Source organism: Enhydra lutris, unplaced genomic scaffold, assembly GCF_002288905.1.
Source record: "Enhydra lutris kenyoni isolate GAN:26980312 unplaced genomic scaffold, ASM228890v2 scaffoldscaffold17, whole genome shotgun sequence".
Taxonomy (NCBI): domain Eukaryota; kingdom Metazoa; phylum Chordata; class Mammalia; order Carnivora; family Mustelidae; genus Enhydra; species Enhydra lutris.
In genome coordinates, this window is record NW_019154101.1 from 10,821,465 (window position 1) to 10,846,201 (window position 24,737).

Here is a 24,737-nt window from a genome sequence, read left to right on the forward strand (position 1 = left end):
TCTGCCTACTTGTGATCTCTCTCTGTCAAATAAATAAATAAAATCTTAAAAAAAAAAAAGAATGATAGGATAAAGGGTGTTGTTTTTCATTTACAAGTTTTCTGTGATGTTTGTAGGCAGGTTTGTTTTTTGTTTTTGTTTTTCTAAGATTTTATTTATTTATTTGACAGACAGATCACAAGTAGTCAGAGAGGCAGGCAGGGAGAGAGAGAGGAGAAAGCAGGCTCTCCGTGGAGCAGAGAGCCCGACCTGGGGCTCAATCCCAGGACCCTGGGATTATGACCTGAGCCAAAGGCAGAAGCTTTAACCCACTGAGCCACCCAGGTGCCCCTTGTTTTTGTTTTTTAATTTTATTTTTAAGCAACGTCTACACCCCAGGTGGGACTTGAACTCACATCCCCAAGATCAAGAGTCACATGCTCCACCTCCTGAGCCAGTCAGGAGCCCCTGTAGGTGGTTCTTAACAATAAAACAATAAAAATGAGTAGAAACACATGACCAAAAACCAAACCAAAACAAAGGAATATCAACTTGTCATTATGAGAGCCCAGGGGGCCAAAGGGCTCACGGTGGGGCTTCATAGAGGAGCAGAGCTTCAGAAAGAGCCTTGAACGTGGGACAATTTGAACAGGGCACGGGGGATGGCCTCTAAATAAACAGGGTGTTCACTAAAAGGATGAAGGATACAGAAGAATAAAATGGGGTGAAAAAATGCCTCCGTGATGTAAAATGGTTTCATCTAGGAAGGAAAGGAGCACCTCCATCTCTGGAGGATGGGCGACTACTCCTCCGGAGCCAATCTAGCCATCCCCTCCGGGTCCTCACCTGAGATCTCAAACTACAGGTTGCCCCTCATAAACATGGCTGCGCCAAGCTGGCCATGCCCCCTCAACAGGGTCGTGACCACCAGTAGCCCCGCCTCCCGCCGTCTCTGCGGCCAATGAGAGGGAAGTACGGGTGTTGGTGCATGCGTGGTGCCACCAGAGGGTGCGTCCAATAATGACTTGGGGATCGCGGCGAGTAACATGACCAAAAAGAAGCGGGAGAATCTGGGCGTCGCTCTGGAGGTGAGGGGACAAGAGGGGGTGGGCCGCGTCGTTAGCTGCCTTCTCCCTGCAGCGGGGTACAGTGGGACGGCCCGGCTGCAGGTTGGAGGAGTGGCTGAGGGGAGGAAGTGAGGGCGACGCGGATTTGAGAGAGGGACGCGAGGGGCGTGAGAGCATCGGAGGAGGGACCTGAAGATGAGGGGCAGGATGGGTGAAATGGAGTTTGGAGAGCCCGAGGGGGCACCGGAGGTGAAGGGACCTTTACAGGGAGGAGACGTGGAGGTGAAGGGGAGGCCCCGAAGAGGACTGGCCCCGGAAATGAGGCCCTGAGGGGAGACATGTGACTGAAGAGGACGCAAAAGGAACGGGCCCTCGGGGAACAGGGCGCTCCAAAAGGATAGATACCTGTGGATGAGGGCCCCCCTAAAAGTGAGAGAGCCCGTACTGTTTAGTGTATTACTAAATGGCTTAAACATCCCCTGTGGTGGGAAATTTTTCCCCTGGGGTACTGAAGCTCGTAGCCTGAAAATTACTATGGGAATTTGTGGAGAATTCTGGAATGATGAAGTTCCCAAAGAGCTTAAAAATAATGTACTGCATATCGAATTGAGGCATATTGAGCAGCTGCTATGTCCTACTTCATTTGCATTCTCAGTCAGTCCTCACTACAAGCCTGTGAGAGTTTTGTTTTGTTTTTTAAATTTTATTTATTTATTTGAAAGAGGGAGAAGCAGACCACCCACCCGCCCCAGCGAGGTGCCAGATGTGGGGCTCAGATCCCAGGACCTTGGGATCATGACCTCAGCCGAAGACAGCCATTTAGCGGACTGAGCTGCCCAGGCACCCCAAGTCTGTGAGAGTTTTAAACCAATGGGGAAACTGAGGTTTCAGGCAGAGCCCAGGCCAAAGCAGTGGAGGACCTGAGATGCAGCATAGGTGATTTGCCCTCTAGGCCATCTTATTTCTTCAGTGTTACATACAGTTCCCTCAGATACTGTCCCAAGAGTTACCAGAGAGATACGGGGTAATATTCTTTGGGAGTTTACTGCCAGTTCAGTAGTTTTCAAATTTTAGAATGCATTAAGAATAATTTGCAGAGCTTGTTGAAAATGGAGACTTGAGGGGCACCTGGGTGGCTCAGTGGGTTAAGCCTCTGCCTTCGGCTCAGGTCATGGTCCCAGAGTCCTGGGATCGAGCCCCACATCGGGCTCTCTGCTCAGCAGGGAGCCTGCTTCCCTTCCTCTCTCTCTCTGCCTGCCTCTCTGCCTACTTGTGATCTCTGTCAAATAACTAAATAAAATCTTAAAAAAAAAAAAAAAAAGAAAGAAAATGGAGACTTGAACTGTCTCCCACCCCAAGTAATTCAGTAAGACTTGGGTATACATTTTTAACAAGGAATCTGCATTTTTTAAGTAGGCTCCATGGTCAGCGTGGGGCTTGAACTTAGAAACCTGAGATGTAGAGTCCTGTGCTTGACGGACTGAGCCAGCCGAGCACTCCCAGGAATCTGCATTTTTAACCAGCTACATGCACCCATGTTGATGCAGGAGGTTTTAATACCACGCCTTAAGAAATATTGTCCTACTTGGTACAAAAAAAAGATTGGTGGAAATATGAACCACCCTCTAAAAGAGAATATGAGTGGTAAAATGAGGTGCACTGTGTGGTGGGAAAAGCATAGACTTTATTAGATTAGGACACAATAATTGCTGAAGTAGAGAAACCCTAAAATTCAGTGGCTTCAGAAAGTTTATTTTTTTCTAGTAGGGTAGAGCAGGGATTGACAGATGTTGCCTATAAATGGCCAGATAGTACATTTCTAGGCTATGTGGGCCATATGGTCTCTGTTGTAACTACAGTTGATCCTAATTATTCACAGATTCTGTATCTGTGAATTTGCCTTCTTGCTAAAATGTATTTGTAACCCCCAGATCAGTACTTGCAGTGCTTTTGCAGTAATTCACAAACAAACCAGTGAAAAATTTGAGTCACCTGAGGCACAGCTAAGGTCGAACAAAGTAACACTCTGTCGTCTTATTTCAGCTTATACTATAAACAGGTGTCCTTTTTGTGGTCTATGTTTTTTGTGTTTGTGTGCTTTTTGTTGGTGATTTTGTTGCTTAAAATGGCCCTCAAGTGTAGTGCTGAAGTGCTGTCTAGTTTTCCTAATGTGCAAGAAGGCTATATTTACCTTACAGAGAAAATATATGTTAGGTCGGTTTTTTTTTTTTTTTAAAGATTTTATTTATTTATTTGACAGAGAGAGATCACAAGCAGGCAGAGAGGCAGGTAGAGAGAGAGAGGAGGAAGCAGGCTTCCTGCTGAGCAGAGAGCCCGATGCGGGGCTCGATCCCAGGACCCTGAGATCATGACCTGAGCCGAAGGCAGCGGCTTAACCCACTGAGCCACCCAGGCGCCCCTGTTAGGTCGGTTTTGTTCAGAGTTGAGTTACAGTGCTTTTGGCTGTGAGTTCACTGTTAATGAATCAGTAATATATATTAAATAAAGGTTCCGAACAGAAAAACACACAAAACACAAGGTTTTGTATTGATCACTTGATAAAACTGTTGTGACCAGAGGCTCATAGGAATCTAACCTGGTTCAGTATTTGGTAATTCATTGTTGGCAGCAACTTTATAGAACATAGCTACCATAAATAAGGAGCATCAACTATGCTTAGATAGGCTATCTTAGCACAATGGCAGCCATAGACAATATGTGAATTAACGGGTGTAGCTGTGTTCCAATAAAACTTTACAGCGGACTGTATCTGGCCCCCAGGCCGTGGTTTGCCAGTCCGTGGTCTAGAGTGGTTCTGCTATAGTCCCCTCATCTTCTGACCTGCCATCCCTCAGTGCCTTAATGTCACCTCTTGAATGAAATTAAGTCACATCCCATTGATGTGTCCATTGGCAAGGAAAGAGTGGAAGGAGCATAAGCATCATTGTCTTAAGAGTCATGGGCGCAGGGGCGCCTGGGTGGCTCAGTTGATTAAGTATCCTACTCGTGATTTCGGCTCAAGTTATGATCTCATGAGTTGTGGGATCGAGCCCCGCCTAGTGGAGAATCTCCCAGAGATTCTCTCTCACCCTCTGCCCCTCCCCCCACTCAGATGCTCCCTTGCATGTGCACTCTCTCTCTTCAAATAAATAAATCTTAATAATAACAGTGGGCTCAGAGTGCTCACTTTCTGTTGGCAAAGATGTGAGCTAAGACTCGAGACCTCACCCAACTGCAAGAATGCCAACTGCATTCATTGGCTAGGAGGCCACATGCCCAGATACAGTTTGATGGCTATGGAAGAAGGGCCTAGCATGTTTAGTGGACAGCCTGTAGTCTCTACTGCAGATTGCAATTTACCTCGTGTGTGGTTTTTTTTAATTCTTATTTAATTTCAATTTAGTTAACATATACTGTATTATTAATTTCAGGGGTAGAATTTAGTGATTCATCAGTTGCATGTAACACCCAGTGGCATCATATCACGTGCCCTCCTTAATGCCCATCACCCAGTTACCCCATCCTCCTACCCAGCTCCCCACCAGCAACCCTTAGTTTGTTTCCTATAGTTCAGCGTCTCTTATGGTTTGCCTCCCTATATTTATCTCATTTTATTTTTCCTTCCTTTCCCTTATGTTCATCTATTTCTTAAATTCCACATGAGTGAAATCATAGGGTATTTTTCTTTCCCTGATTTATTTCACTTAGAATTATACCCTCCAGTTCCATCCACATTGCCGATGGCAAGATTTCATTCTTTTTGATGACTGAATAATATTCCTGTGTGTGTGTGTGTGTGTGTGTGTGTGTGTGTGTGTGTGTGTGTACACACATACATACACCCCACATCTTTATCCATTCATCCATTCATCCATTGATAGACATCTGGGCTTTTTCAATATTTTGGCTATTGTGGACATTGCTGCTGTAAACATTGGGGTGCAGGTTCCCATTCAGATCACAATATTTGTACCCTTTGGGTAGTGCATTTGCTGAGTCGTAAGATAATTCTATTTTTAACCTTTGAGGAACCTCCATACTGTTTTCCAGTGTCTGTACCAGCTTGTAATCCCACCAACAATATAAGAGGGTTCCCCTCTCTCTGCATCCTTGCCAGCACCTGTTGTTTCCTGAGTTGTTGATTTTAGCCATTCTGACTGGTGTGAGGTGATATCTCATTGTGGTTTTGATTTGTAACCTCAAGTGTGGTTTTGGGGAGACGATATGTCTGAAATACCAGCCAGTGAGTCTCCAACCCCTCTTCCTTTGCCCACCTCCACTGCAGAGGTTAGAAAAGCTCAAGAGATGCTTTCCCAGACTCAAGTATAGTTTTGAGAGGACCATATGTGTGAAATATGTAGCACACGCAGGGCTCAAGATGCAGATAATCAACAAACAGTGCCCTTATTAGTAGCCTTTACAGTTCTTTTGCAGTATTCCATCATGGTTAAGTCCAGCCCCTTTGTTCAGACTTAGTTTATTTTTCTGTAACATGATGACCTTCAGTTTCATCAGCGGTTATAAGTTCATTGACTGTGATCCAAATACAGGTCACAGAAGTCTTGTTTGGCTGACACAGGTTTCTAAAATGTTTTAAATTTGGTGGGCCTGTGTTCTCCTAGTGCATTCACATTCACCCCCTTTTTTTTTTAAGTCCTGTCAGTACCAATGTAGATATTTACGTTTGTAACTATCTAGAGTTTGTTAAAAAAAAAAAACACACACACACACACACAAAAACCCTCTAAGGTTACTTTTTGCTTTGATATTTTAAGATTCGAGATCTATAACTGTGCACCTTAGGAAAAGCTTGGCATCTGGCTGTCTCCCCACCTGTTCCTCCGTTGCCCCCCAGCAGATCTGAGTACTGAATGTGCACTGATGCTCAGTAGCAGTGGATATTGTCCTCTTATTAAAAGTCATGTGCCCAGAGCCAATGAAGTGGTGATTTAATCAAAATGTTTGTTAATCTGACGAGTGCAATAAAACCCCCACAAGTGAGTAATCTCAGCACCTGCAAACAGTCTCCACTGGTTGTAATGAAGCAATTACCAAGCAGGCAGTACTCACCCTGAGGGCTGGCTTGGGCCAGCTGTACCGGGCAGTCACCTCCCAGGTCAACCAAGGCACCCCCTAGCAGCCTCCATTCCTACGTCTCCTCTCAAGGTCTGTTTATCCAACTCATTTGCCAGCCTGTAAGATCTCAAAGTTGGAAAAGACTGGCTATGAGTTTAGCTTCTGAGAGTTAATTCTGAATAATGAGAGCATTCAGACGAGAAGTCACCAGCTTTGCTACTGATTATAATGTGTGGAAGGAGGGAAAGTTGCATTTCAGTCTAAACTGATAGATTTTGGCTGATGTAAATTCCTGTTTCTGTTTTTATAACTCTGATAGTAATGAGCTGTTACTTGGTCATTGTATTTTCTTTCACAGACCATTCAGCTCGGTGTCTTTAGATGTTTCAACAGCCAGTGAGTCCTCACAGATGTGTGGTGTCTTAGCTGACATCTTAAGGGGATAACTAGGTTAGATCTGGTCCCTAGTACAAAAATCTATCAGTTTGAAATGTTTGGCTATAAGGTACAGAAACTGACCTAAGTAAATAGGAATATACTTTCTTCCCCATAACAAATTTGGAGGTAAATGGCTACTGGCATTGGTTCAAAAGCTAGGTCAAGGCTGGTATTTCTACATTCTCTTAGCTGTTTCCTCATATTCTCAAGATAGCTACCACAGCTCTAGTCATCATATCCAACTTTAAGTTAGGAAGAAGGATAAAGGAACTACAACACTGTTCTTTTTTTTTTTTTTTTTTAAGATTTTATTTACTTGAGAGAGAGAGAAAGAGAGAGATCACAGAGGCAGAGGGAGAAGCAGACTGGTTGCTGAGCAGAGAGCCCAATGTGGGACTCGATCCCAGAATCCTGAGATCATGACTTGAGCCAAAGGCAGACATTTAACCGACGGGCCACCCAGGCACCCAATGTCCCTTTTATCAGCAAAGCATAAGCTGTCTCAGGAGTCTTCCAGCTGATTTCTGGAACATTTCATTGGCCAGAACTGGATCATGACCATCCCTGGCTGCAGTGAGTGTGGAAAAGCATCTCTTTAGCTTTTCTAACCTCTGTAGTAGGCAAAGGAAGAGGGATTGGGAATCAATATTGCGTTGGCCAACTAATAGTATTTGCTATAGGAGATAAAAGTGAATGGGAGTCATTCAAATTCACAAGAATCCTTACCAGAAAAAGAGGTAATAAATTGAGGGTAGAAAATTACATAGGAAAAAAAAAATTACATAGGCAAGATGAGCACAGGAGGAAAGAACCTTGACATTGTAATTATTTGTTCAGTATAAGCCACTGCTGTATGCTCTCTGTGGGCATAGAGAGGCAGAAGCACCAAGTTGTTGGTTTGCAAACTGGCCCCCTTCCATGGAGGACAGAGAGACCCAAGAAAGAGGCAGTCCACACCAGGTTGGTAGGTGGCAGGTTTAATAAGCAAGGGAACTTACTGGTGAGGCTTGTCTTGGGTAGTGAATATGAATAAGAGGACTAGATCTCCACACCCGCCCGCCAAATCTTCAAAGTTTGTCCAGAGGCCTTAACTGGGTTCAGTCATGTATACTGTCCAGATGGTCTCCACAACACATGGTCTCTCAAGGCTATGTCCTTGGAATAGCTCCCACTGTGGGAACAGTGGGCAGAACGTACATTCCAAGGTCAATGGAGGGATGAGGAGCCTCCAATTGCCCTGGTCCTGTGCTCAGGACCAACCGGTGGTCACATCCTCTTCGTTACCTCCTCCAGCACCAAGATGAAGAGAGTCACAGGCTGTGCACAAGGTTGGGGGGCATCTACCAATTTTCTGAGACAAGGGGCAGAAGCAGCTTAGTGGACCATCAATAAATATTTACTGAATTGGCTTGAGTAGCTGGAGGAAGCGCTTGAACCCTCGCCCTTGCTGTCTGGGCCCTCTTGAGTGGTTCACTGGTCAGGGTTAGGAGGCTAGCATGGGGCAGGCAGTTGGATACCACCTTGCGGGGGAGCCACCCGCCCAGGGGCCGGGAGAAGGGCCGCTGACCATTAAATGAGCCTCACCTGCTGCCAGGCGCAAGCGACAGGTTGCCATTGGGCAGGTGATTTCTCTCGACAGCCTGTGTCTGGCTCCATTCCACTTGACAGGGGTCCGGAGACTAAAACCTCATTACCTAACACGGCTGGATGTCAGCATGTGTGGAGTGGCTGTTTGCCAGCATCTTAATTAATGAATTCATAAGGCATGGGGTGGATGCCAGTTCTTGAATAGTGCTTTGAGCCTTTCAGCGATGAAGAAGCTTTTGCTAATTTATCAAAAAATATATATTGGGGGAAAGAGGAGAAAACAAACCCCAAACATTCTGGCCCAGGGACAGCTGAAGGCCTCAGGCAAGGACTGCCGTGGCTCTCCTTGTAGAGCTGCTCAGCACACCAGAAGGTCTCACAAGGTCTCAGAGCTTGCAAGCGTTTCAGCAGGGCCCCTTGTGTGCCTGACCTGGGGCAGTGGAGGAGGGGGCAGTGAGTCTCCAGAGAAATGACAAGCCCTTTGGCTCTCTGCTTTTCCTGAAAGTTACTCGTTTATTAAAAACCGGGAAGGTTTACGGTCTTCATCTGCTCACCCTGGTAGAGAAACTTCTGATGATTTGGGGAGACATGGATGGAGGTTTTGTCTTCTGTCCCCACAGAGCCCTGAGCCTCCTCCACAGAAAAACATCCCTTCAGCAGTGTCAGGGCAAAAGGCCCTTTGGGGTTTGAGGCTGGTCACCTGGGAAATCGAGGCCCATGACCCTCATGTGATTTGGCAGTGTGGCCTGATGGCCTCAGATGGAAAGCCCCAGCACTCTTGCCACAGATATCTGGGCAGGTGTTCTGGCCTCTTTACCCATTATAATAAATGTCCTGGGGCCTCCCTGACATGTGAAAATGAGTGGATTTCCAGAAATCCAGTTCCTAGGCTGCTGGGGCTGGAGATAAAACAGCTGGCACCATTCTCAGGGCTGTGGATTGGCATGTGAAAAGAAAGGCCTTGCTACCCACTAGGGAAAGAAGAGCTTATCAAGCCTACCCTAGCTCACCTTTCTCCTTCTCAAAACTGGGTCTGTTTTGTGTGAATTTTGGAGGGTGCTGTGGCAGTTTAGGCAATCTGGGGCGGGGGTAGGGGGGCAGGGTAGGGGGGCAGGGATCTTCGAGAAGCTGGAATTTGGAGGGTGGGTAGTTGCCTTCAACATGAGGATATGCACCCTGCTCCCATCTCACTGTCTCCAAGCAGATTTCAGTCAGGTTCTTGCCTCACAGAGAGTATCTGTTACGTGGACAGAGACCAGGCAAAGCCCTTGTACCAGATTATTCAGAGTAGAGAATCTGTTGAAAGCAGATCAACAAGCTTAGATTGGCTTCGACTGGGATGTGGAATGACTTTGTTCCACAGAACCCTTCTTTCTCATGAATGTTTTCATGAGGGATTTTCGAGAAAGAGCTTGAAGTGTTGGAAAGAACATAAGCTCTGAAGCAGAAAAACCTCAGATTCAGACCCTCAGTTCTGCCACTTCCCAATTACATGACCTTGATTAAAATCTCTACACTGGGAGTTTACTCCTCTCTAAAACAGAAACAGCCCCTTCCTTGCAGAGTTGCTGCAGACATTGGTAGCCTACACGAGCTGCACAAACTGCCTAGCTTGGAGTACAAGAACTGGGGGTTATTCCCAGGAGCTGAGAGGCTTAGGTAGGTCGGTATGTTGGGTGGCAGCTAACAGCACAGACTTAGACTGCCCAGCGCCCACCATGTGCACCCTGTGACCCTGGACAAATGACTTCCATCTCCACAGCCCAAGCTTCCTCATCTGCAAAAGGTGAATACAGGAGTTCCCCCTTACCCATGGTTTTACCTTCTGAGGTTTCAGGGGCCCACAGTTAACTCAGCCTGGAAGCAGATGATCCCCCTTCTGACATATTGCCACAATGCCTACATCATTCACCTCATATCACCTTATCATGTAGGCATTTTTTCATCTCCCATCAGCACAGGAAGGGTGAATATAGTACAGTAAGATATTTTGAGAGAGAGACTACATTCACATAACTTTTATATATCCCCTTTTGTCATAATTGTTTAATTTTTAATTTTTAAAAAATTTTCCTTATTTATTTCACAGAGAGAGACAGTGAGAGAGCGAACACAAGCAGGGGGAGTGGGAGAGGGAGAAGCAGGCTTCCTGCTGAGCAGGGAGCCCAAAGCAGGGCCTGATCCCAGGACCCTGAGATCATGACCTGAGCTGAAGCCAGTTGCCCAACAGCTGAGCCACCCAGGCGCACCCATAATTGTTTTATTATTAGCTATTGTTAACCTCTTATTGTACCTAATACATAAATAAAACTTTAACATAGGTATGTACGTATAGGAAAAAACATATATACACACACACACAACCATATATATCATATATATACCATATATGTACACCATACAGACCATATATATACCATGTATACCATATACTATATTTATTTCAGTACTATCTGTGGTTTCAGGCATCCATTGGGGTCTTGTTCCCAGCAGGTGGGGGGGACCACTGACTGATGCTACTACTACCCCCTCATAGGGTTATTGTGAGCGTTCTGTGCATGAGGTGCTGAGAACTGTGCCTGGCATAGAGCACACGCTATGGAAGTGTTGGCTGCTGCTGGTAGTGTGATTTAATGTTGGGTGGATTTCGGCTTCTGTAAGTTGTTTTGACTTGCGCTGTGCCATCTACATACCCCCGCACCATGCTCTTTATTAGCAAGTACCTGGCCAGGGAGCTGTAGTATATAACCCCATGACCACTGCCTGACTCCTGAGGTTAACCTATTCCAGAAACTTCTGGCAGTCAGTGGCCAGAAGCTGAGAGCAAGTCTGGGAAAACCGGAAATAACTTCCTAAACCAGAAAGCACAGTGGCCTGCATAACCCAGAGCTCTAAGTCCTGAGGGTGCTTTCTGCCTTTTTCTGAAGAAAGCCTCGCCCTAGACAGTGGCTTGGGGTGGGTGGGGGAGTCGCCCCCAGGCTGGGGAGAGGCTCTTGGGAGCACCGTTCAGGTGCCCTCACTAGGAGCACCTGCAACAGAGTAGTGGCAGCCTGTGGCTTATGCCTGTCAGCAGAATATGAGCTGTGCACGAGGGCCCGGCAGCCGCCGGACCTGGAGTGGCCCCCCTACACCCCAAGGGGACCTGATCTGACCAGTGTGCTGGGCAGTTATCCGTGCATGAGCTGGCACTAAGGTTCTCTGTCTCCAAAGAGGCTCACTCGGGGTTTCAATTCCAGGAGGCTCCACACTCCTGAAAAGATGCCTCACGGGGATTTCAGACGAATTTTACAGTTTCTCTTAACACAGTGGTTTTATGGCATTATAGGACCCCAGGGAGACTTCCCTAAAGCTCTGAGAATAAGGTGTTATTCCCCAACTCAGGTGGCAGAGGGGATTTTGCTTAACTGGCTCAGGGCTCATGACTGGCAGGTACAGCACATGGAGCACACGGCACTTAGAGCTACATCTGAAGGGCACAGGGGGAAGGCGGCGGGAAGTCTCTGCCCCTGGTGACTGGAAGTGAAAAAGCCCTCACTTCCCTTGGCACCTGCCAACAGGATCAGCGGCCCCATCTGGCTGGAGTGGGGCCTCTGCTGACCTTGACTGCCTGCCCCGCTGACCTCAGATCTTCACATTCTTATGTAAGAAACGCACTACCCCAACACCACCCAGGCTCCAGACTCTGATTCCCCAGTCCGTGCTTGGGTCAGAAAGGCAGTGGCTCTCAGTCTGCCTGCAGCAGAATCACTCGTGGGCCTTTCCTGATCGAGTGCAGACTTCCTGGATCCCCGGTTCCAGGGCCTCCTCTGGGACCTTCGGCTCCCTCCCACTCCCTGCCATGTATATTTTTTCCCTTCCACTCTGCATCTTTCTTTCTGTACTCAGACCAGCAGTCCCCATGGTCTCGTCTTGGGGTGAATCAACTGTCCTACCAGGACACCCTGCACATTTACCACCTACCTCTCAGTCCCCTGAACTGTAGCACATGAGTTTTCACAACTACCAACTCCCCAGCTCTGTGTGTAATGCTAGAAGGCAGAGTTTGCTAAGCTCCCCCCACCACCTTTCAGACTTCTTGTGTCCCTTTGTAGCTGTGCTTCACCTGCTCATCATCATCTCAGAGAGACACAGTGTTCTTTGTCCTTGTATAAAAATGGGACGCTTGGTCTTCTGAATACTATGTGTATGTGTGTGTAATGTAATTTTATTACTAATTTAATAATTATATATAATATAATGTAATTTTACATGGAGGGTGTCCATTCTCACTCCTACATTGTGCCTGAATGAGTGCCTCATCCCAGTTCTCACCTCAGCCGTTACCACTTTGCCTATGACAGTCAGTTACAGCCAGCCTTGCTGCCCCCGTAGCTCCAGGAAAGTCTCAGTACCTGAGGCACTTTTGGGCCGGTCACACTCTTTCTGCCAGTTGACCCTGTATCCATTCTGCTGGGCAGGAGTCCTGGGAGCCTCTGTGGCCTCGAGTGTAACTTCTTCCTGCTAGAGTTGGTCCGATCTCTTTGATGGGGCCTCTTTCTGCCATAGTCCTGGGGCTTCACATTTCTTTTTTTTATATGACAGAGAGAGAGATCACAAGTAGGCAGAGAGGCAGGCAGAGAGAGAGGAGGAAGCAGGCCCCCTAGTGAGCAGAGAGCCCGCCCGATGTGGGGCTCGATCCCAGGACCCTGGGATCATGACCTGAGCCGAAGGCAGTGGCTTAACCCACTGAGCCACCCAGGCGCCCCTTCACATTTCTGCTCCCTGTAGAGCCATGGTGTGGGTAAACATGGTCTCCGTCTGCCAGGGCCTGCCTGCCATTCCACGTCTCCTCAGATGCCCATTCATGCCCAGACCACACCTGAGTCCGTCTGCCCTCAGACGCTGCTCTGGGCCTCATCGTCGGGTGCCATCAGGCCCATCCTCAGCAAGTTGGTGCTGGCTGAAGAGCCCAGCCTGGTTTTAGCCCCAGGCAGGGACATGAGGTTCCCAGCATGCTATGTTCCAAGCCAGGTGGATGGGCTAGCCTTTAGAGGTGGTGCTGTTCTGATAGGCTACCCTGCAGGCCCCCTCTCCCCTCACCCCATTGCTGAACCCCTCTGTAGACTCAGAGGAGAGCCATATCCCAGCTAGATGGCCTCCCTTTGCCACTGGTGCCAGCCAGTGATGAGTGCAGATTCCTTTCCATCACACACCCACACTTCTGTCTCCTCTTACTTTGTCGCATACTCACTTTTCTTTCTCTTCCCCAAAGATCCAGTGAAAACCATTCTCGGCTAATAATGACAGCACACACTTATTTAACTCTTACTGTTCTAAGCACCCTACATGTATTGGCTCATAGCATCCTCACAAAACCTTTTTGAAATATGAACCGTTAACTTCGTTTTACACATGAATAAAATGAGGCACAGAATTAAGGAAGTCCTTTCGAGGGCAACTGAGCAGCAAGCTGAGGCACCTGATTACAGCCCACCCTCCTCACTACAATACTTCTCAGGACCTGCAGTTTCAAGCTTCTGCGCACTTGGGCTCCCAGCTGCTTGTCCAGCTTTGACCCTGTGTTTTTAAAATCTTCCTGACATTTGTCTTCTTATTCTGGCCCTAACCCTGTGGCCTCTCTCCTGTGCTGGCTATATTGTCCTCTGTTGCCTTTAGCCTGGCAGCAGAGAGAAAGCTACCCCAGGACTCTAGATTTGCACTGGGGAATCTGCGAAGTGCATAATTCACATAAATGCCATCAAGAATTGACTGAAACCCAAGGAGCGGCTTCCTTTAAGGCCCACTTCCTGGGTCCTCTCTCCCATTTCTGGTCCATTTGAGTCAGCCCCACTCTGTAGGCACCACTCATGACCCCAGGCACAACTAAAAGGTGCATCCTGACCTTCCCTCCCTACCTTCTTGTAGCTGGGTCACTCTTAAGTCTTTGCACCCATTATTATAGCTGCTTGAGAGCCAGCTTCTGCTTCAGCAAGTGCTACAGGGTGTTTGACTGCCAGCGGGGTCACCTTCTGAGGACGGGTTTGTGGCCTGCTGAAGAGCTTCCTGACAGTCTCCGCCTCCCCTCACTCAGCCCACATCAAGCAGCTGGGTTATAAAAAAGAAGGGGGGGGGGACTTGCTATTTAGAAGGGAATCAGAGAGAGCTGTCAGCAGGACATAAATATTCATAGAGGGAGGTTAGAACTTGAGTCCCTAAAACCTTGATTTGTGTTCGTCCGTTTAAGCCTCATTAAAAAGTGGTAAATGAAAGTGGGGATATTCAGTGGAACTGCAGATAAATTGGGCTTGTTCAGATAAAGGCCTCCGACTGCCAGCTCCACAGGCCCTGCCCAGAGCACGACGGCAGATTGGCTTGGCCACTTGTGGTTTGCCAACCTCAATTTAAAGATTTTGCTTAGCATGAGTTCCCAGCCTTGTTCTGGGCCAATTACCACTTATTTGGGCACCTGGTAGCCTTCCAAAGGTGTTTAGGGACGGAAATCCCCCAAGCTGCTTCTCCCCAGAATGACATGTGAACTAGGACTTGGCCCAAGGGGCAGCAGGAAGAAATCTAACCTAGGCTAAAGATTTGCACTGGGTTATCCACAAAGTACATAATCTATGTGCAAGTATAGTTGCTTCTCCTAGCTTCTTCAGGCTTCTGTGGGCTCTAGGGGAGGGTTTCAGGCTTGAGTTGCTACATGAGGTCTAGATCTGTCCCTAGCTCCTTGGCCCATCCATGTCCGACCCGAGTCATTCCTCCAAGGCTACAAACACAAAGACTGAAGTAGTCCAGGCCTTTGTGGTGACCACAAAGGAGAGACTGGTGGCCACCATTCTAGGATAGGAGCTACAAAATCAGGCATCCTTAGGAGCCAGGCAGTCATATACACAAGTGGAATGGGCCGCACTGGGCAACACTTGATCCCTGGGCTACAAGTTTACACCATAGGCCCTAGGGGTTCCCAGAGTCTGGTAAGGTGAGGTTGGATGCTCATAGCTGGGATGACCTAATGTGCTGTCAGCCTTACGAAAGAAGGCCTAATTCATTTGCCAAGGGAAGGACATGGTACCTCTCCAGCCAAGGGCAGCAGAGAAGGCCTTGTGGAGGAGGTAGTGCTTCAAGAATTAAGCTTTGGGATCTAGTGTGGAATTTGGTGCCTGACTGTGGTTTCTATACCATGGGATGGTAGGATCCCCAGGGGCTGGATTGAGGGTCCTGCTATGGCAAGTGGGTCACGTGGTGGCCTGAAGCACCTGCTCTTCTCATCCAGCCCCAATGACCATCACATTAGGCTGTTACTATTCCCTGAGCCTGGCTGCCCAGTGCTTATTTCTCTGCGGTACAGGTTCCTGGATGGTCTTTGGCCTCCCCAGGTCCAGGCCACAGCTCCTTGCTAAGGCTGTTCCCCAGGACAATCCTACATTTGGTGCCAATTAGCAGAAAAATGATACAGTTAACCAGGCAGTCAACTCAGGGCTCTTCAGTTGCTCCCTCCCACAGGGCTCAGCTTCTGGAGCTGGAGTTGGCAGCCAGCTGAGGCTGTAGGGAAGGGACTAGATGGTGTGTCATTTGGGGCAGGCCTTGGGATAAGGTAAAGTGGCTGACCCAGAAGTGGCTGGGTAGGTGCTGGCCAGGGAGAGGGGCAGAAGGTTTCAAGTGCATCTCTTCTGACACGGGCCCCGAAACACCCACTTGAAACACTGGGATCCATACATGTAATCATTGATTACCTTCTCCACAGGGGCCTTTCTGGAAGGGACTGGCTAAAGAACTGGCTGAGGCCAGTAAGGACAGGGGGGACTCCAGTCTGTCTCAGAAAAGTCATTCTCTTTGGGGATCCCAGTCTCCCATTTGTGAAATCGAGATCATATTTGCTCTCCCTCCCAGGGATGTGGTGAGAGTGAGTGAAGTCAGATGGAAAACTGAGCATCCTGGGCACCCAAGGCACTATTCTGTCAGCTGCCTTAAGGGACACAGGGCCCTCTGAACCCTCCCACCCACTGAAACCTGGGCTCCCACCAGCAGGGCAGAGGTACTGGAACAGACCTGGGCCGAGAGAGGTGGCCAGAAAGACAAGAAGACACCTGGAGACAGACACAGATGAACTTCCAAAGCTACATGTATCATACCAGGAACTAGGCTTGGATGATCCAGTCCAGTATTTTACAAAATATTTTCCCACAACTCACATTATTTGCCCAAGAACACGGCTTTGAAACTATAATCAAAACAAATGGGAAAACTTATACCTTTGGCAGCCAGCCTTTGAGGAGCTTAGCTGTTTTGCCCGACAAGCTACAGCTGCCTTGATAATGTTTTTGCATAAGAACCAAGTCAGAAAGAAACAAGTTTTTGAGCTGTGTGGTTGTTGTTGTTTTTACACTCAGTGGATTTTATTGATTCTCATGGGAAAATACATATTCTTAACAACTTAAGGCCACCTTAAGTGTGTCAGTGCAAAAAACACCTCTGCTTTTTGTCCCCTAGATGTCTAATCCCCCCATCCCTCACGAGTGTGGAGCGCTGGGGGAAGGCAGCACCTCACTGCATTCTAGGCTAGCCCTGTGTCCCAGGTGCCTGCTGCATTCCCCAGCCCTGGTGGCTCCTGTGGTCTGCACAGCCGGGCTGTGTGCTGGGGAGACAGAGCTGACTAAGGGACTGGTCCTGTCTGCCCCCAACCCAGGCTTGGTCCAGAGGGGCGGGGCCGCTGTGAAAACTGCACCCCACCCAGAGCTGCTTCCAGTGGGGCCCCACTGTGTGGAAGCAGGGGACAACAAAACAGGCTGGGGAGCCAGGGTCAGGGGACGCAGGGCACTGTCCAAGAAGACTCCTAGAGGCTCCTTCCTCCCCATTCCAAGATCCTAACTGTTTTGAAAGTTTTAAGGCTCTAGCACCCATCTCTAGTTATTGGGTGTGCTGTGTGTTTCAGATCGATGGGCTGGAGGAGAAGCTGTCACAGTGTTGGAGAGACCTGGAGGCTGTGAACTCCAGGCTTTGTGGGGCAGAGCTGAGCCCAGAGGCCAGGTAACACATCTGTCCTGGACTCCCACCTTACCCCACGCCCTCATATTTATCCTGAGGCTCTGGCCCGGAGCGTCCTTCACCCTGCCCCTTGCCACTAGAGATCTGGGCCCCTGTTCACCTGGTCCATCCTGCCCCCGTGTGTCAGCGGCCCCTCAGATGGGAAGAAAAGGGCTTGAGCCATAAAACTCCTTTCCTCACAGGAAATCTCTGGAGAAGGAGAAAAACAGCCTGATGAACAAAGCCTCCAACTACGGTAAGAAAGTTCCCTTCCTTTACCAGCTTCATCCTCCAGTCCCAGGGTCAGGAGGGGACAGATAGCCCAGGGAGCCCATCAGGTCATGGGCATCAAGAGGGTTCTTTGGGAGGGAGCGCACCCTCTCCCACACCACCCCGTGACCCACCCCCACTCTTCCCCTCTGCCCCACCCCCCACCCCCCACCCCTCTGCCAAGGCTCTAGGAATCCTCTGTAAGCCTGGCAGCCTGGAAGGAAAGCAGGTTTGTTCCTTTGTTCCAGGGGAGATAGAGAAGCCTATGGGTCTGTTCTTCCTCTGTGCGATGAAGGGGAATGGTAGTAGTCAGGTCCAGAAGAGACTCTCACATCCACCCAGACTGAGTGAGATCAGTACCACCACCCCCCTCTCCCCTCCCACCTCATCCCGGGAAAACCCTAGAGGTGAAGGAAGGGCTTACTGTGGGTGGAGCAATGCTGCCACCTTCTGGGGGCTGGGGGCAGAGTCAGGTAGAGCCAGGAGGGTGCAGGGCTGGAGCACGACTACTGCCCCCCAACCCCCTCCTGGCCCCAACCCTACCCCATCCAGTCTGAGAGGAATATGGTCTGCAGAGGTTCCTCAGACCTCTTGGATTGGTTCGTCCCTTGAGAGACCAGACTTGCCAAGAATCAGCCCCAGAACAGTCCAGATGACAGAGACTCTCCCAGAGGGACCAGTTTGAATCAACATTGTAAGCAGAGCACATGTGTGTGCACACACACCCCCTACCTGGGCCCCAGTCTCAGTCTGGCCTGCCCAGAGTTGATTTCCGGGTACCTACCCACTCTTTCACACAAGTAGGGGAGGGATACCCATTCTGCCTCCAGCCTAGCAATTTTTACAATTGCAGCCTCAGCCCTCAATTTACCTGAGAGGTAGCACGGTACCACCCACCTGCATGTCACACAAGGGGATGAATGGATGCCCTTTCCTCTAGAATAGGACTGGCTTCCTCTAGAGGCGAGCCCGACCACCTTGTGGGCACACTCCTTTCTCCTAGCATCCCTGGTTCCTGCTTAGCTGGGCATGCAGCGGGGGCAGGACTAGAAGCACTGATGGTGTGGCCCCCACCCTGTATCTACTCCAGTGTCAGGCCCAAAAAGTCCCAGCCACCCTGAGCTTCTAGTTGGCCAGATGAGACCCCCTGCAAGGAGGAGCACCACAAAGCACCCCACACCCATGTCCTGCCGGCAGTGGCAAGCCGGAGCACTCACCTGGTGATGCCAGGTCTGCACCTAGCCTGGCTATCAGGTGTGGCCTTTTTGATGACCTTACACACTCCATCCTCCACTTCCACTGCATTTGAAGAATGGTTGAGCAGCACTGGGTGCTGGGATGCCTTTGGGCCAGGACCTGCAGCCAAAGGTGGTGAGAATCTGGGCAGACCAAGGAGGATAGTCATTTTTGTGGATAAAGAAGTGGAGAAGCTGGGCGGGAACACCTCTGCTCTCAACAGTGTGTACACGCATTTGCCAGAGAGCAGAGGCAGAGGCGAGTAGCAGATGGGCCCAGACTATCTGTTCACCACCCTGTTTTCTCCCAGAAAAGGAGCTAAAGTTGCTTCGACAGGAGAACCGGAAAAACATGCTACTCTCTGTGGCCATCTTCCTCCTCCTGACACTCATCTACACCTACTGGACCATGTGAGCCAGAGATTTCACCAGTCAGCGCAAGCTTCACCTTGGCCCCCTGGTCACTACTAGCCAGGCCCTTCAAGCCTCAAGACAACCAAGGCACAGGAGAATTTCTCTGCAACCCAGAAGGGCTTCCTGTCGGTCCAGCCCCTCACCCCCTGGTCCTGCTGTGGGGCCTGGGTCTCCAGAAGGATTGTGTGCTGGTTCCTCCCTCAGCCCAAGGGAAAGGCAATAAAGAACAGCCAGGCTTCTCCCGTCTGCTGAGTAAATGTCATAGTCTGACTGCAGCTGGAGGGCAGTGGGGATGGCACTCGGGAATCAAGGAAGAAAAGATGTTCAAGGGAAAGTGCTTAGCTTAGAACTCAGGAGTGGGGGAAAGGGGCATTGCAAAGGTGAGTCCCCAGCTTAAGTGGGGAATAAGAGCATGGAAAGCATTTGTAAAGCCAAAACTATTCTGGGAGCCATTTCCAAGGCTTAGGCATGGCACCACCTGTCCACCGCCCCCACCAAACATGCTGTCTTGCCCTCCGGTCTGCCACTGCCTGTAATTATGGCAGAAAAATGCAGCCTGTGCACAGGGGGTGACTGGGGACTTGAAGTGGTCAGATGGAGGTCCCACAGGGGTATGGAGTTAATCCATCTTCAAGAGGCAAGCAGGGCTGGTGAGGCCTGGCAGAGGGAATGGGCAGCAAGAGCCATGATAATGACCGGACAGACTTATGGTGACAGTGGCCAGTAAATCAGGCAGGGCTCGCTGGGAGAAGCAGTCATGGCAGGGCTGATCGGAGCAGGGGCCAGGAACAGCAAACACATACCCTGCCGCCCCAACTCTACCCCCAGCACACCAGGACCAAGAGGGTCAGGAGTGGGAGTCTGGAGCAAGGCAGAGCACAGTAGGGCTAGGCATGGAGACTATACCAATTAAGAAAGTGAAAACAAGGAAAGGAGCTGCCCTGGGAGCTAAGGCTGTGAGACATCAAGGAAGGACCCTCAGGGCCAGAGTGAAGGAAGGAGCCAAGCAGAGGCAAGCTATGGGAGGCCAGCACCAGAGCTGTGGAGCTGGCAGAGAAGCTCTAGCCCTGAGCTGAGAGGGAGGTGCCATGGGCACCTGTGTGCCTAACCCCAAGCGCAGCCCCTCGCACTCCCCAGTGCAGACTCAGAATGGAGGGGAGACTGGCTAGGGGCCAGCGAAATCCTCTCTCCTCCCCTTTTCCTCCGGTCTAGTGACACTAATTGGTCTGACGCCTCTGTTATTTTAGTCACACAGACTGATCCTGGATTGTCACAGTGCCACCATGGAATGAGCCGTGTGATTTATGTGGAGGGGGGGAAGGTGCCTCGCTGCCCCGCTGGGCTATAGGTTCATTCATTCTCCAGTCGCTGCTTCCAACAGGAGCTGCATAATTTCTGGACTCTTCTGGGGCCCTCTCCAGAAGCAAGCAGCAGGGCCTGCAGGGCCCAGGAACTTGCACAGGCTCTGAGTAAACCAACCTGCTTTTTCCCCTGTTCTTAAGCAGAGAGCTTCCCCCCTTCTCCAGCCCAAGCAGTTTCATCCAAGCCAATCCCAGACCACACAGCACCAAGGACAAACAGCAATAGCCCCAGCACAGAGCCACACAGGAATTAAAAATATGTTTATCTTTAATGATCCAAGATTCTGCAAGACACACTGATATACCCAGAACTGGGTGGAAATACAGCTTTCTCAGCGGTGCTGCCGCCAACCTGGGAGGGAAAGACTGGATGCTGGCTGGGGACCCCCCCCCCCACCAGGTATAGTTCCAACCTCCGGGGAAGTCTCAGTGCCTTATCTCCATGGAAACCAGCCCAGCACTGGGATGCTGCTCTAGGGAGTCCACAGGAGCATCTCTGAGAGGTATTTCCCATTAAAAACAACCATAGGTGCCCTCCCCCACCCAGAGCTACTGCCCAGCTTCCCCTCTTCCCCCTCTGCCAAAACAGAGGAAATGGAGTGACCACAAAAGGACAAACAAAAGTGACTGTACTTCCTACTGGGCAAGAAAAACGAAGGGAGGGGTTAGCAAGGTGGCTGTGGCAAATGGCGGTGCCATGATTGCCAAAGGGCCAGGTGTGACCCAACCCCAGAGGTACCCCGTGTTGCCAGGGGGCCAGTGCTCTGGGGCACAGAAAAAGGCAGGTCTTCAAGGCTGCTTCCTCCTCTAGAGCTGCCCAAGGTTCAGACTGAAAGGGGGTGGGGCCCAGGAAGGCAGTCACACTCACTGCCAAGAGACTACCTGTGTTATGATGCAGTGTCAGGATGTGTGGCCCATAAGCCTCCCTTCCCGGCCTGCGGGACTATCAGAGGTCCGGCTGAGAAGAACTCCAGGGAAGACCAGGACAGGGGTCAGGGGAGGAGACCAAATCTTCTCCAACTTGGCATCAAAACAGAGCAAGTTCAAAGAAACAAAACATTGATTTGTACAGCAGCTGCCCCTGGCCTACACCCACTTGGGGTCAGCCCAATAAAAAGCTGGGCAGAGCAGAAGCATGGCCGCCCTCAGGGCAGTGCACGAAACTCAGAAAAGTGAGTCTACAGGATACAAGAGAGAATGGCAGAGCCAACGCCCTGCTGTTCTCTGACAGGTCCTACACCGGCCGTATGTTCCCTGGGCCCTGACCTCCAACCCACCGTCGGAGCAGCATCCTCAGGCTGAGCCCTGGCAGGCAGGTCTCTGGGGAGGGAAGTTCAAAAGGTGTCCCAGAAGGAATGCCTCTGGGACAGAGTCCTCTGAAGGCCCCTGACTGAGTTCTTCAGGGAGAACGGAGAGGAGACCACCCACCCCTTATGGGCAGGCTGCAGTGACTGCGCTCCCCAGTCCCTCTCCTTGAAGAGCGCCCTGACTCAGAGAACGACAGGTCAATCGGCAGGGGTGGGCATCCCCACACCCTCAAGCGCTGTGTGTCTGGATGAACGACAGGACATCTTCCTTGGACAGCTTGTCTGGGTCCTGGGGCTTCTGGGAGTCATGCACACGGATGCCATCCCCCCACTCCCAGAAGAGCCTGCCATAGTAGCAGATGCTGGGGAGAAGGAAGAGAAAGGAAGTCAGAGGGCTGTACTGAGGTGGTGCAGGACCAAGAGACCACCCCAGCCCTGGCGACCGTGATTTAGAAGGTTGGTTCTTAAGAGTCGGGTCTGGTGGTGGGGGGGGTGGTCATTTAACTCCAGGTTAGGGTCTTCCCTCTGGTGGCCAGAAGGTACCCAGTAGGCCCCAACTCCTCCTCCCTGACTTTCATAATCAGCTTTTCCCAACAAAAGAGGCTGCTAATTGTGTTCAATTGGATTTCTACAATTACTGATATTCCTGGTTTATCTGTCTGTGCTGCTTTATTAAAACAGTGTGGCCACAGAAACTAGTGTCAGTTGCTAATTACAGGCACATTAGGGCTGCTGGCTACTGTCAAAACCTAGAACTAACAATCTGGCAAATGGACACTGGGTCCTTGTGATGGACAACTAGGACCTTGAGTCCCAAGAGGCTGGGCTGCAGGCCCTCAGTATGTTCCTACCAGCAGGCCAGTACTGGAAAGTAATGTAAACAGTGGCTGCTCCAAGGGGCAGATGCCCTGCCTGGGTGAGGCCCTGCCCACCGAGGACCCCCAACCATTACAGCAGTTTCTAGCATCCCTCGCCTCGCACTGAGCCTCTCTACGCAAAATGGGGCCACATCCCTACCCTTGGGAGGAGCCTGGCCCAAGCACAGGGGAGCCCCTGCTTGGGCAGCCATCTTTCTCAGGACTTGGGGTGTGCCCCAAGAAGGCTGGCATCCTGGCAGGAGCACCTGAAGCTGCAGAAGGGGAAGGCACAGAGGAGGGCCACTTACTGAAAGGGGGCAATGGAGTCTGCAGGGAGGTCAAAGGTAGAGATCTTAGTTTTCTTGTTGTAGAAGAACTTCCTCTTGAAGCTTTTGCTGAATCCCATAGTCCATGGCTCTGGCAGAAGGAAGAAGGAAAGGTTATAAAGGACATCCATTATTCATGGGGGACAGGGGTAGACCAACATAAGGGTGTGTCTTGCACTCCTGTTCTTCCATTCCCTTCCCAAAACGTAGGCTGAGAATAGCCTGTGAGGATGCAGCCTTGATCACCAGCCCAAAGAGGCTCAAGGACAACTAAGATAATTACTTCTCAGCAATCCCACCCCAGTCCTACCAACCTGCCACCAGGGCAACAACTCCAGGACCCTGGCAAAGAGAGGGCTCTGTTAGCCAGAGGGCACTGAGGAAAAAGGGACGGTACCAAAGATGCAAATGGCCAAACTTGACTTTCTGGATCTGCTGCTGCCCCCTGAGAAGGCCCTTTTCCTGCCATGAGGACACCATCTGTGCACAGACCAATTGGGCTTCTCTCTCCCTAGCCCCAACCCAATCCCCAGGGAGGAAAAGCAGTCCCCACCCGTCCAAAATCACCTCCAGGAAATGCCAGCCTGGCTGCTGTGCATCTCAGCAGGCGGCTTTCAGCTCTGGCTCAGTCAGGGTCTGGGCCAGTCATCCCGGCTGCAGGAAGCGGACAGGGAACTATCCCTCATCACCTACCATTCACTGTCCTGACGATGTAGAGGCCAGTGGGCACAAAGTGCCGGTCATCCCGCCCTGTGTAGCTGAGCTTCGGAGTGCCACTGGAGCCCTTGATGATCTTCATTTCTAACCTGATTTCCCCAAGGTAAGTAAACAGGAAGTGTGAGTCCATACGTGGAGGGAGAGCAGGAGAGAGTGAGGGCGCCCTCACATTAGCCTCTGGCTAATACCAAAATCTCACCATCCACGGCATTTTATTTCAGCTCAACATAAGAAACTGAGGCAGAGACAGGAGTGGTTCCAGGCCACACAGCAAGGAAGTTTGTGCAGAGCTGGATGGAGGACTCGAGCTCTGAACTCTCGATTAAGCAGTGGAGGCAGGAAAGTGACAGATGGCCCCGCTCTGTTGCTGCTGTTGGAGGTTTCAGGGTGATACCAGTAGGGTAGAGTCTGAGATCAGAGGTGCCACTGGGCCTTCAGTCTACCACCTAAGGCACTGCGGTGGCCACTAAAGAGTTAACACAAGACCACGGAGGCCAGGCCCAGCTCCCGTGGCCACGGTGGGCACAGGCCCAGGATGAGAGCCACAGACTGCAGCAGCCCACACACCACTAAGGATCCGAGGAAGCAGTTCTGTACCCTCCACCCCAGGCTCGATCTCTGTCAGCACCAGGAACAGGGATTTACAGCATTTCGAGCAGCTTGCCGCTTTGCCCTCACAGGGACAGTCGTAACTATTACAGCATCGGTGAGCCAGTATTTCTGCCTGACACACCCCTGCCCTGCTCCCCTCCTGACAGGGTGCTGAAGCAGCTCTCAGCTGGGGGGCTCTTGGCTGCAGCCGCAGGGTCAGAGGCAGCCTGACAGGCCCAACTCACTGCCTCCCCCGCAACCCATCTCTGCAAAAAAAGAACACTGCACCCCCCACCCCAACTCCTCTCAAATCCTGAGCAAAGGGAGAGTCACTCACCTGACAAAAATCTTCTCCATCTCCTCCAGCCTGTACACCTCCTTCACCCTGTGTGTAGAGGGACAGAGGACAAAGGCTTCCTGGGGGCTGGGGGGGCGGACATTCTTGTCTGGCAGGAGGCAGGAGGTGGTGCCTGTCCTCGTCCTCTGCTTCATGCCCCTGTACTCCCGAC

General features: G+C 50.4%; 2 protein-coding genes across 4 annotated transcripts in view; one reads left to right on the forward strand and one right to left on the reverse strand.

Annotated features, from left to right (window-relative positions):
* The first annotated feature begins 948 nt into the window (after positions 1-948).
* LOC111147882 (coiled-coil domain containing 167) lies at positions 949-19,308 on the forward strand. 2 transcript variants are annotated; one of them, XM_022504145.1, is made up of 4 exons: positions 949-1,067; positions 17,059-17,153; positions 17,354-17,414; positions 18,972-19,308. In XM_022504145.1, the coding sequence occupies exons 1-4, from the start codon at positions 1,026-1,028 to the stop codon at positions 19,068-19,070; spliced, it is 297 nt and encodes a 98-aa protein (XP_022359853.1). In that variant the 5' UTR covers positions 949-1,025; the 3' UTR covers positions 19,071-19,308. The 2 variants fall into 2 exon arrangements, with proteins under 2 accessions (XP_022359853.1, XP_022359854.1); XM_022504146.1 differs by having other exon boundaries at positions 998-1,067; positions 17,354-17,406; positions 18,967-19,308.
* A 69-nt stretch (positions 19,309-19,377) lies between these two features.
* The window catches only part of LOC111147878 (cap methyltransferase 1), a 57,111-nt gene continuing 51,751 nt past the window's right edge, over positions 19,378-24,737 (reverse strand). The window contains exons 20-23 of one of the 2 annotated variants that reach the window (XM_022504142.1): positions 24,566-24,613; positions 23,614-23,726; positions 22,903-23,011; positions 19,378-22,099 (exon numbers count right to left, since the gene is read on the reverse strand). In XM_022504142.1, coding sequence (XP_022359850.1) covers positions 21,967-22,099; positions 22,903-23,011; positions 23,614-23,726; positions 24,566-24,613 — 403 coding nt within the window. In that variant the 3' untranslated portion in view covers positions 19,378-21,966. The remainder of the gene's footprint in view (positions 22,100-22,902; positions 23,012-23,613; positions 23,727-24,565; positions 24,614-24,737) is intronic. The other variant, XM_022504143.1, reaches the window with a different exon arrangement.

Bases quoted from the DNA above. Each gene is read 5' to 3' on its own strand.
- LOC111147882 (XM_022504145.1), top strand. From the start codon at position 1,026: ATGACCAAAAAGAAGCGGGAGAATCTGGGCGTCGCTCTGGAG. The intron at 17,154-17,353 runs GTAACACATCTG...CTTTCCTCACAG, and splicing joins GAGCTGAGCCCAGAGGCCAG to GAAATCTCTGGAGAAGGAGA. The intron at 17,415-18,971 runs GTTCCCTTCCTT...CTCCCAGAAAAG, and splicing joins CCTCCAACTACGGTAAGAAA to GAGCTAAAGTTGCTTCGACA.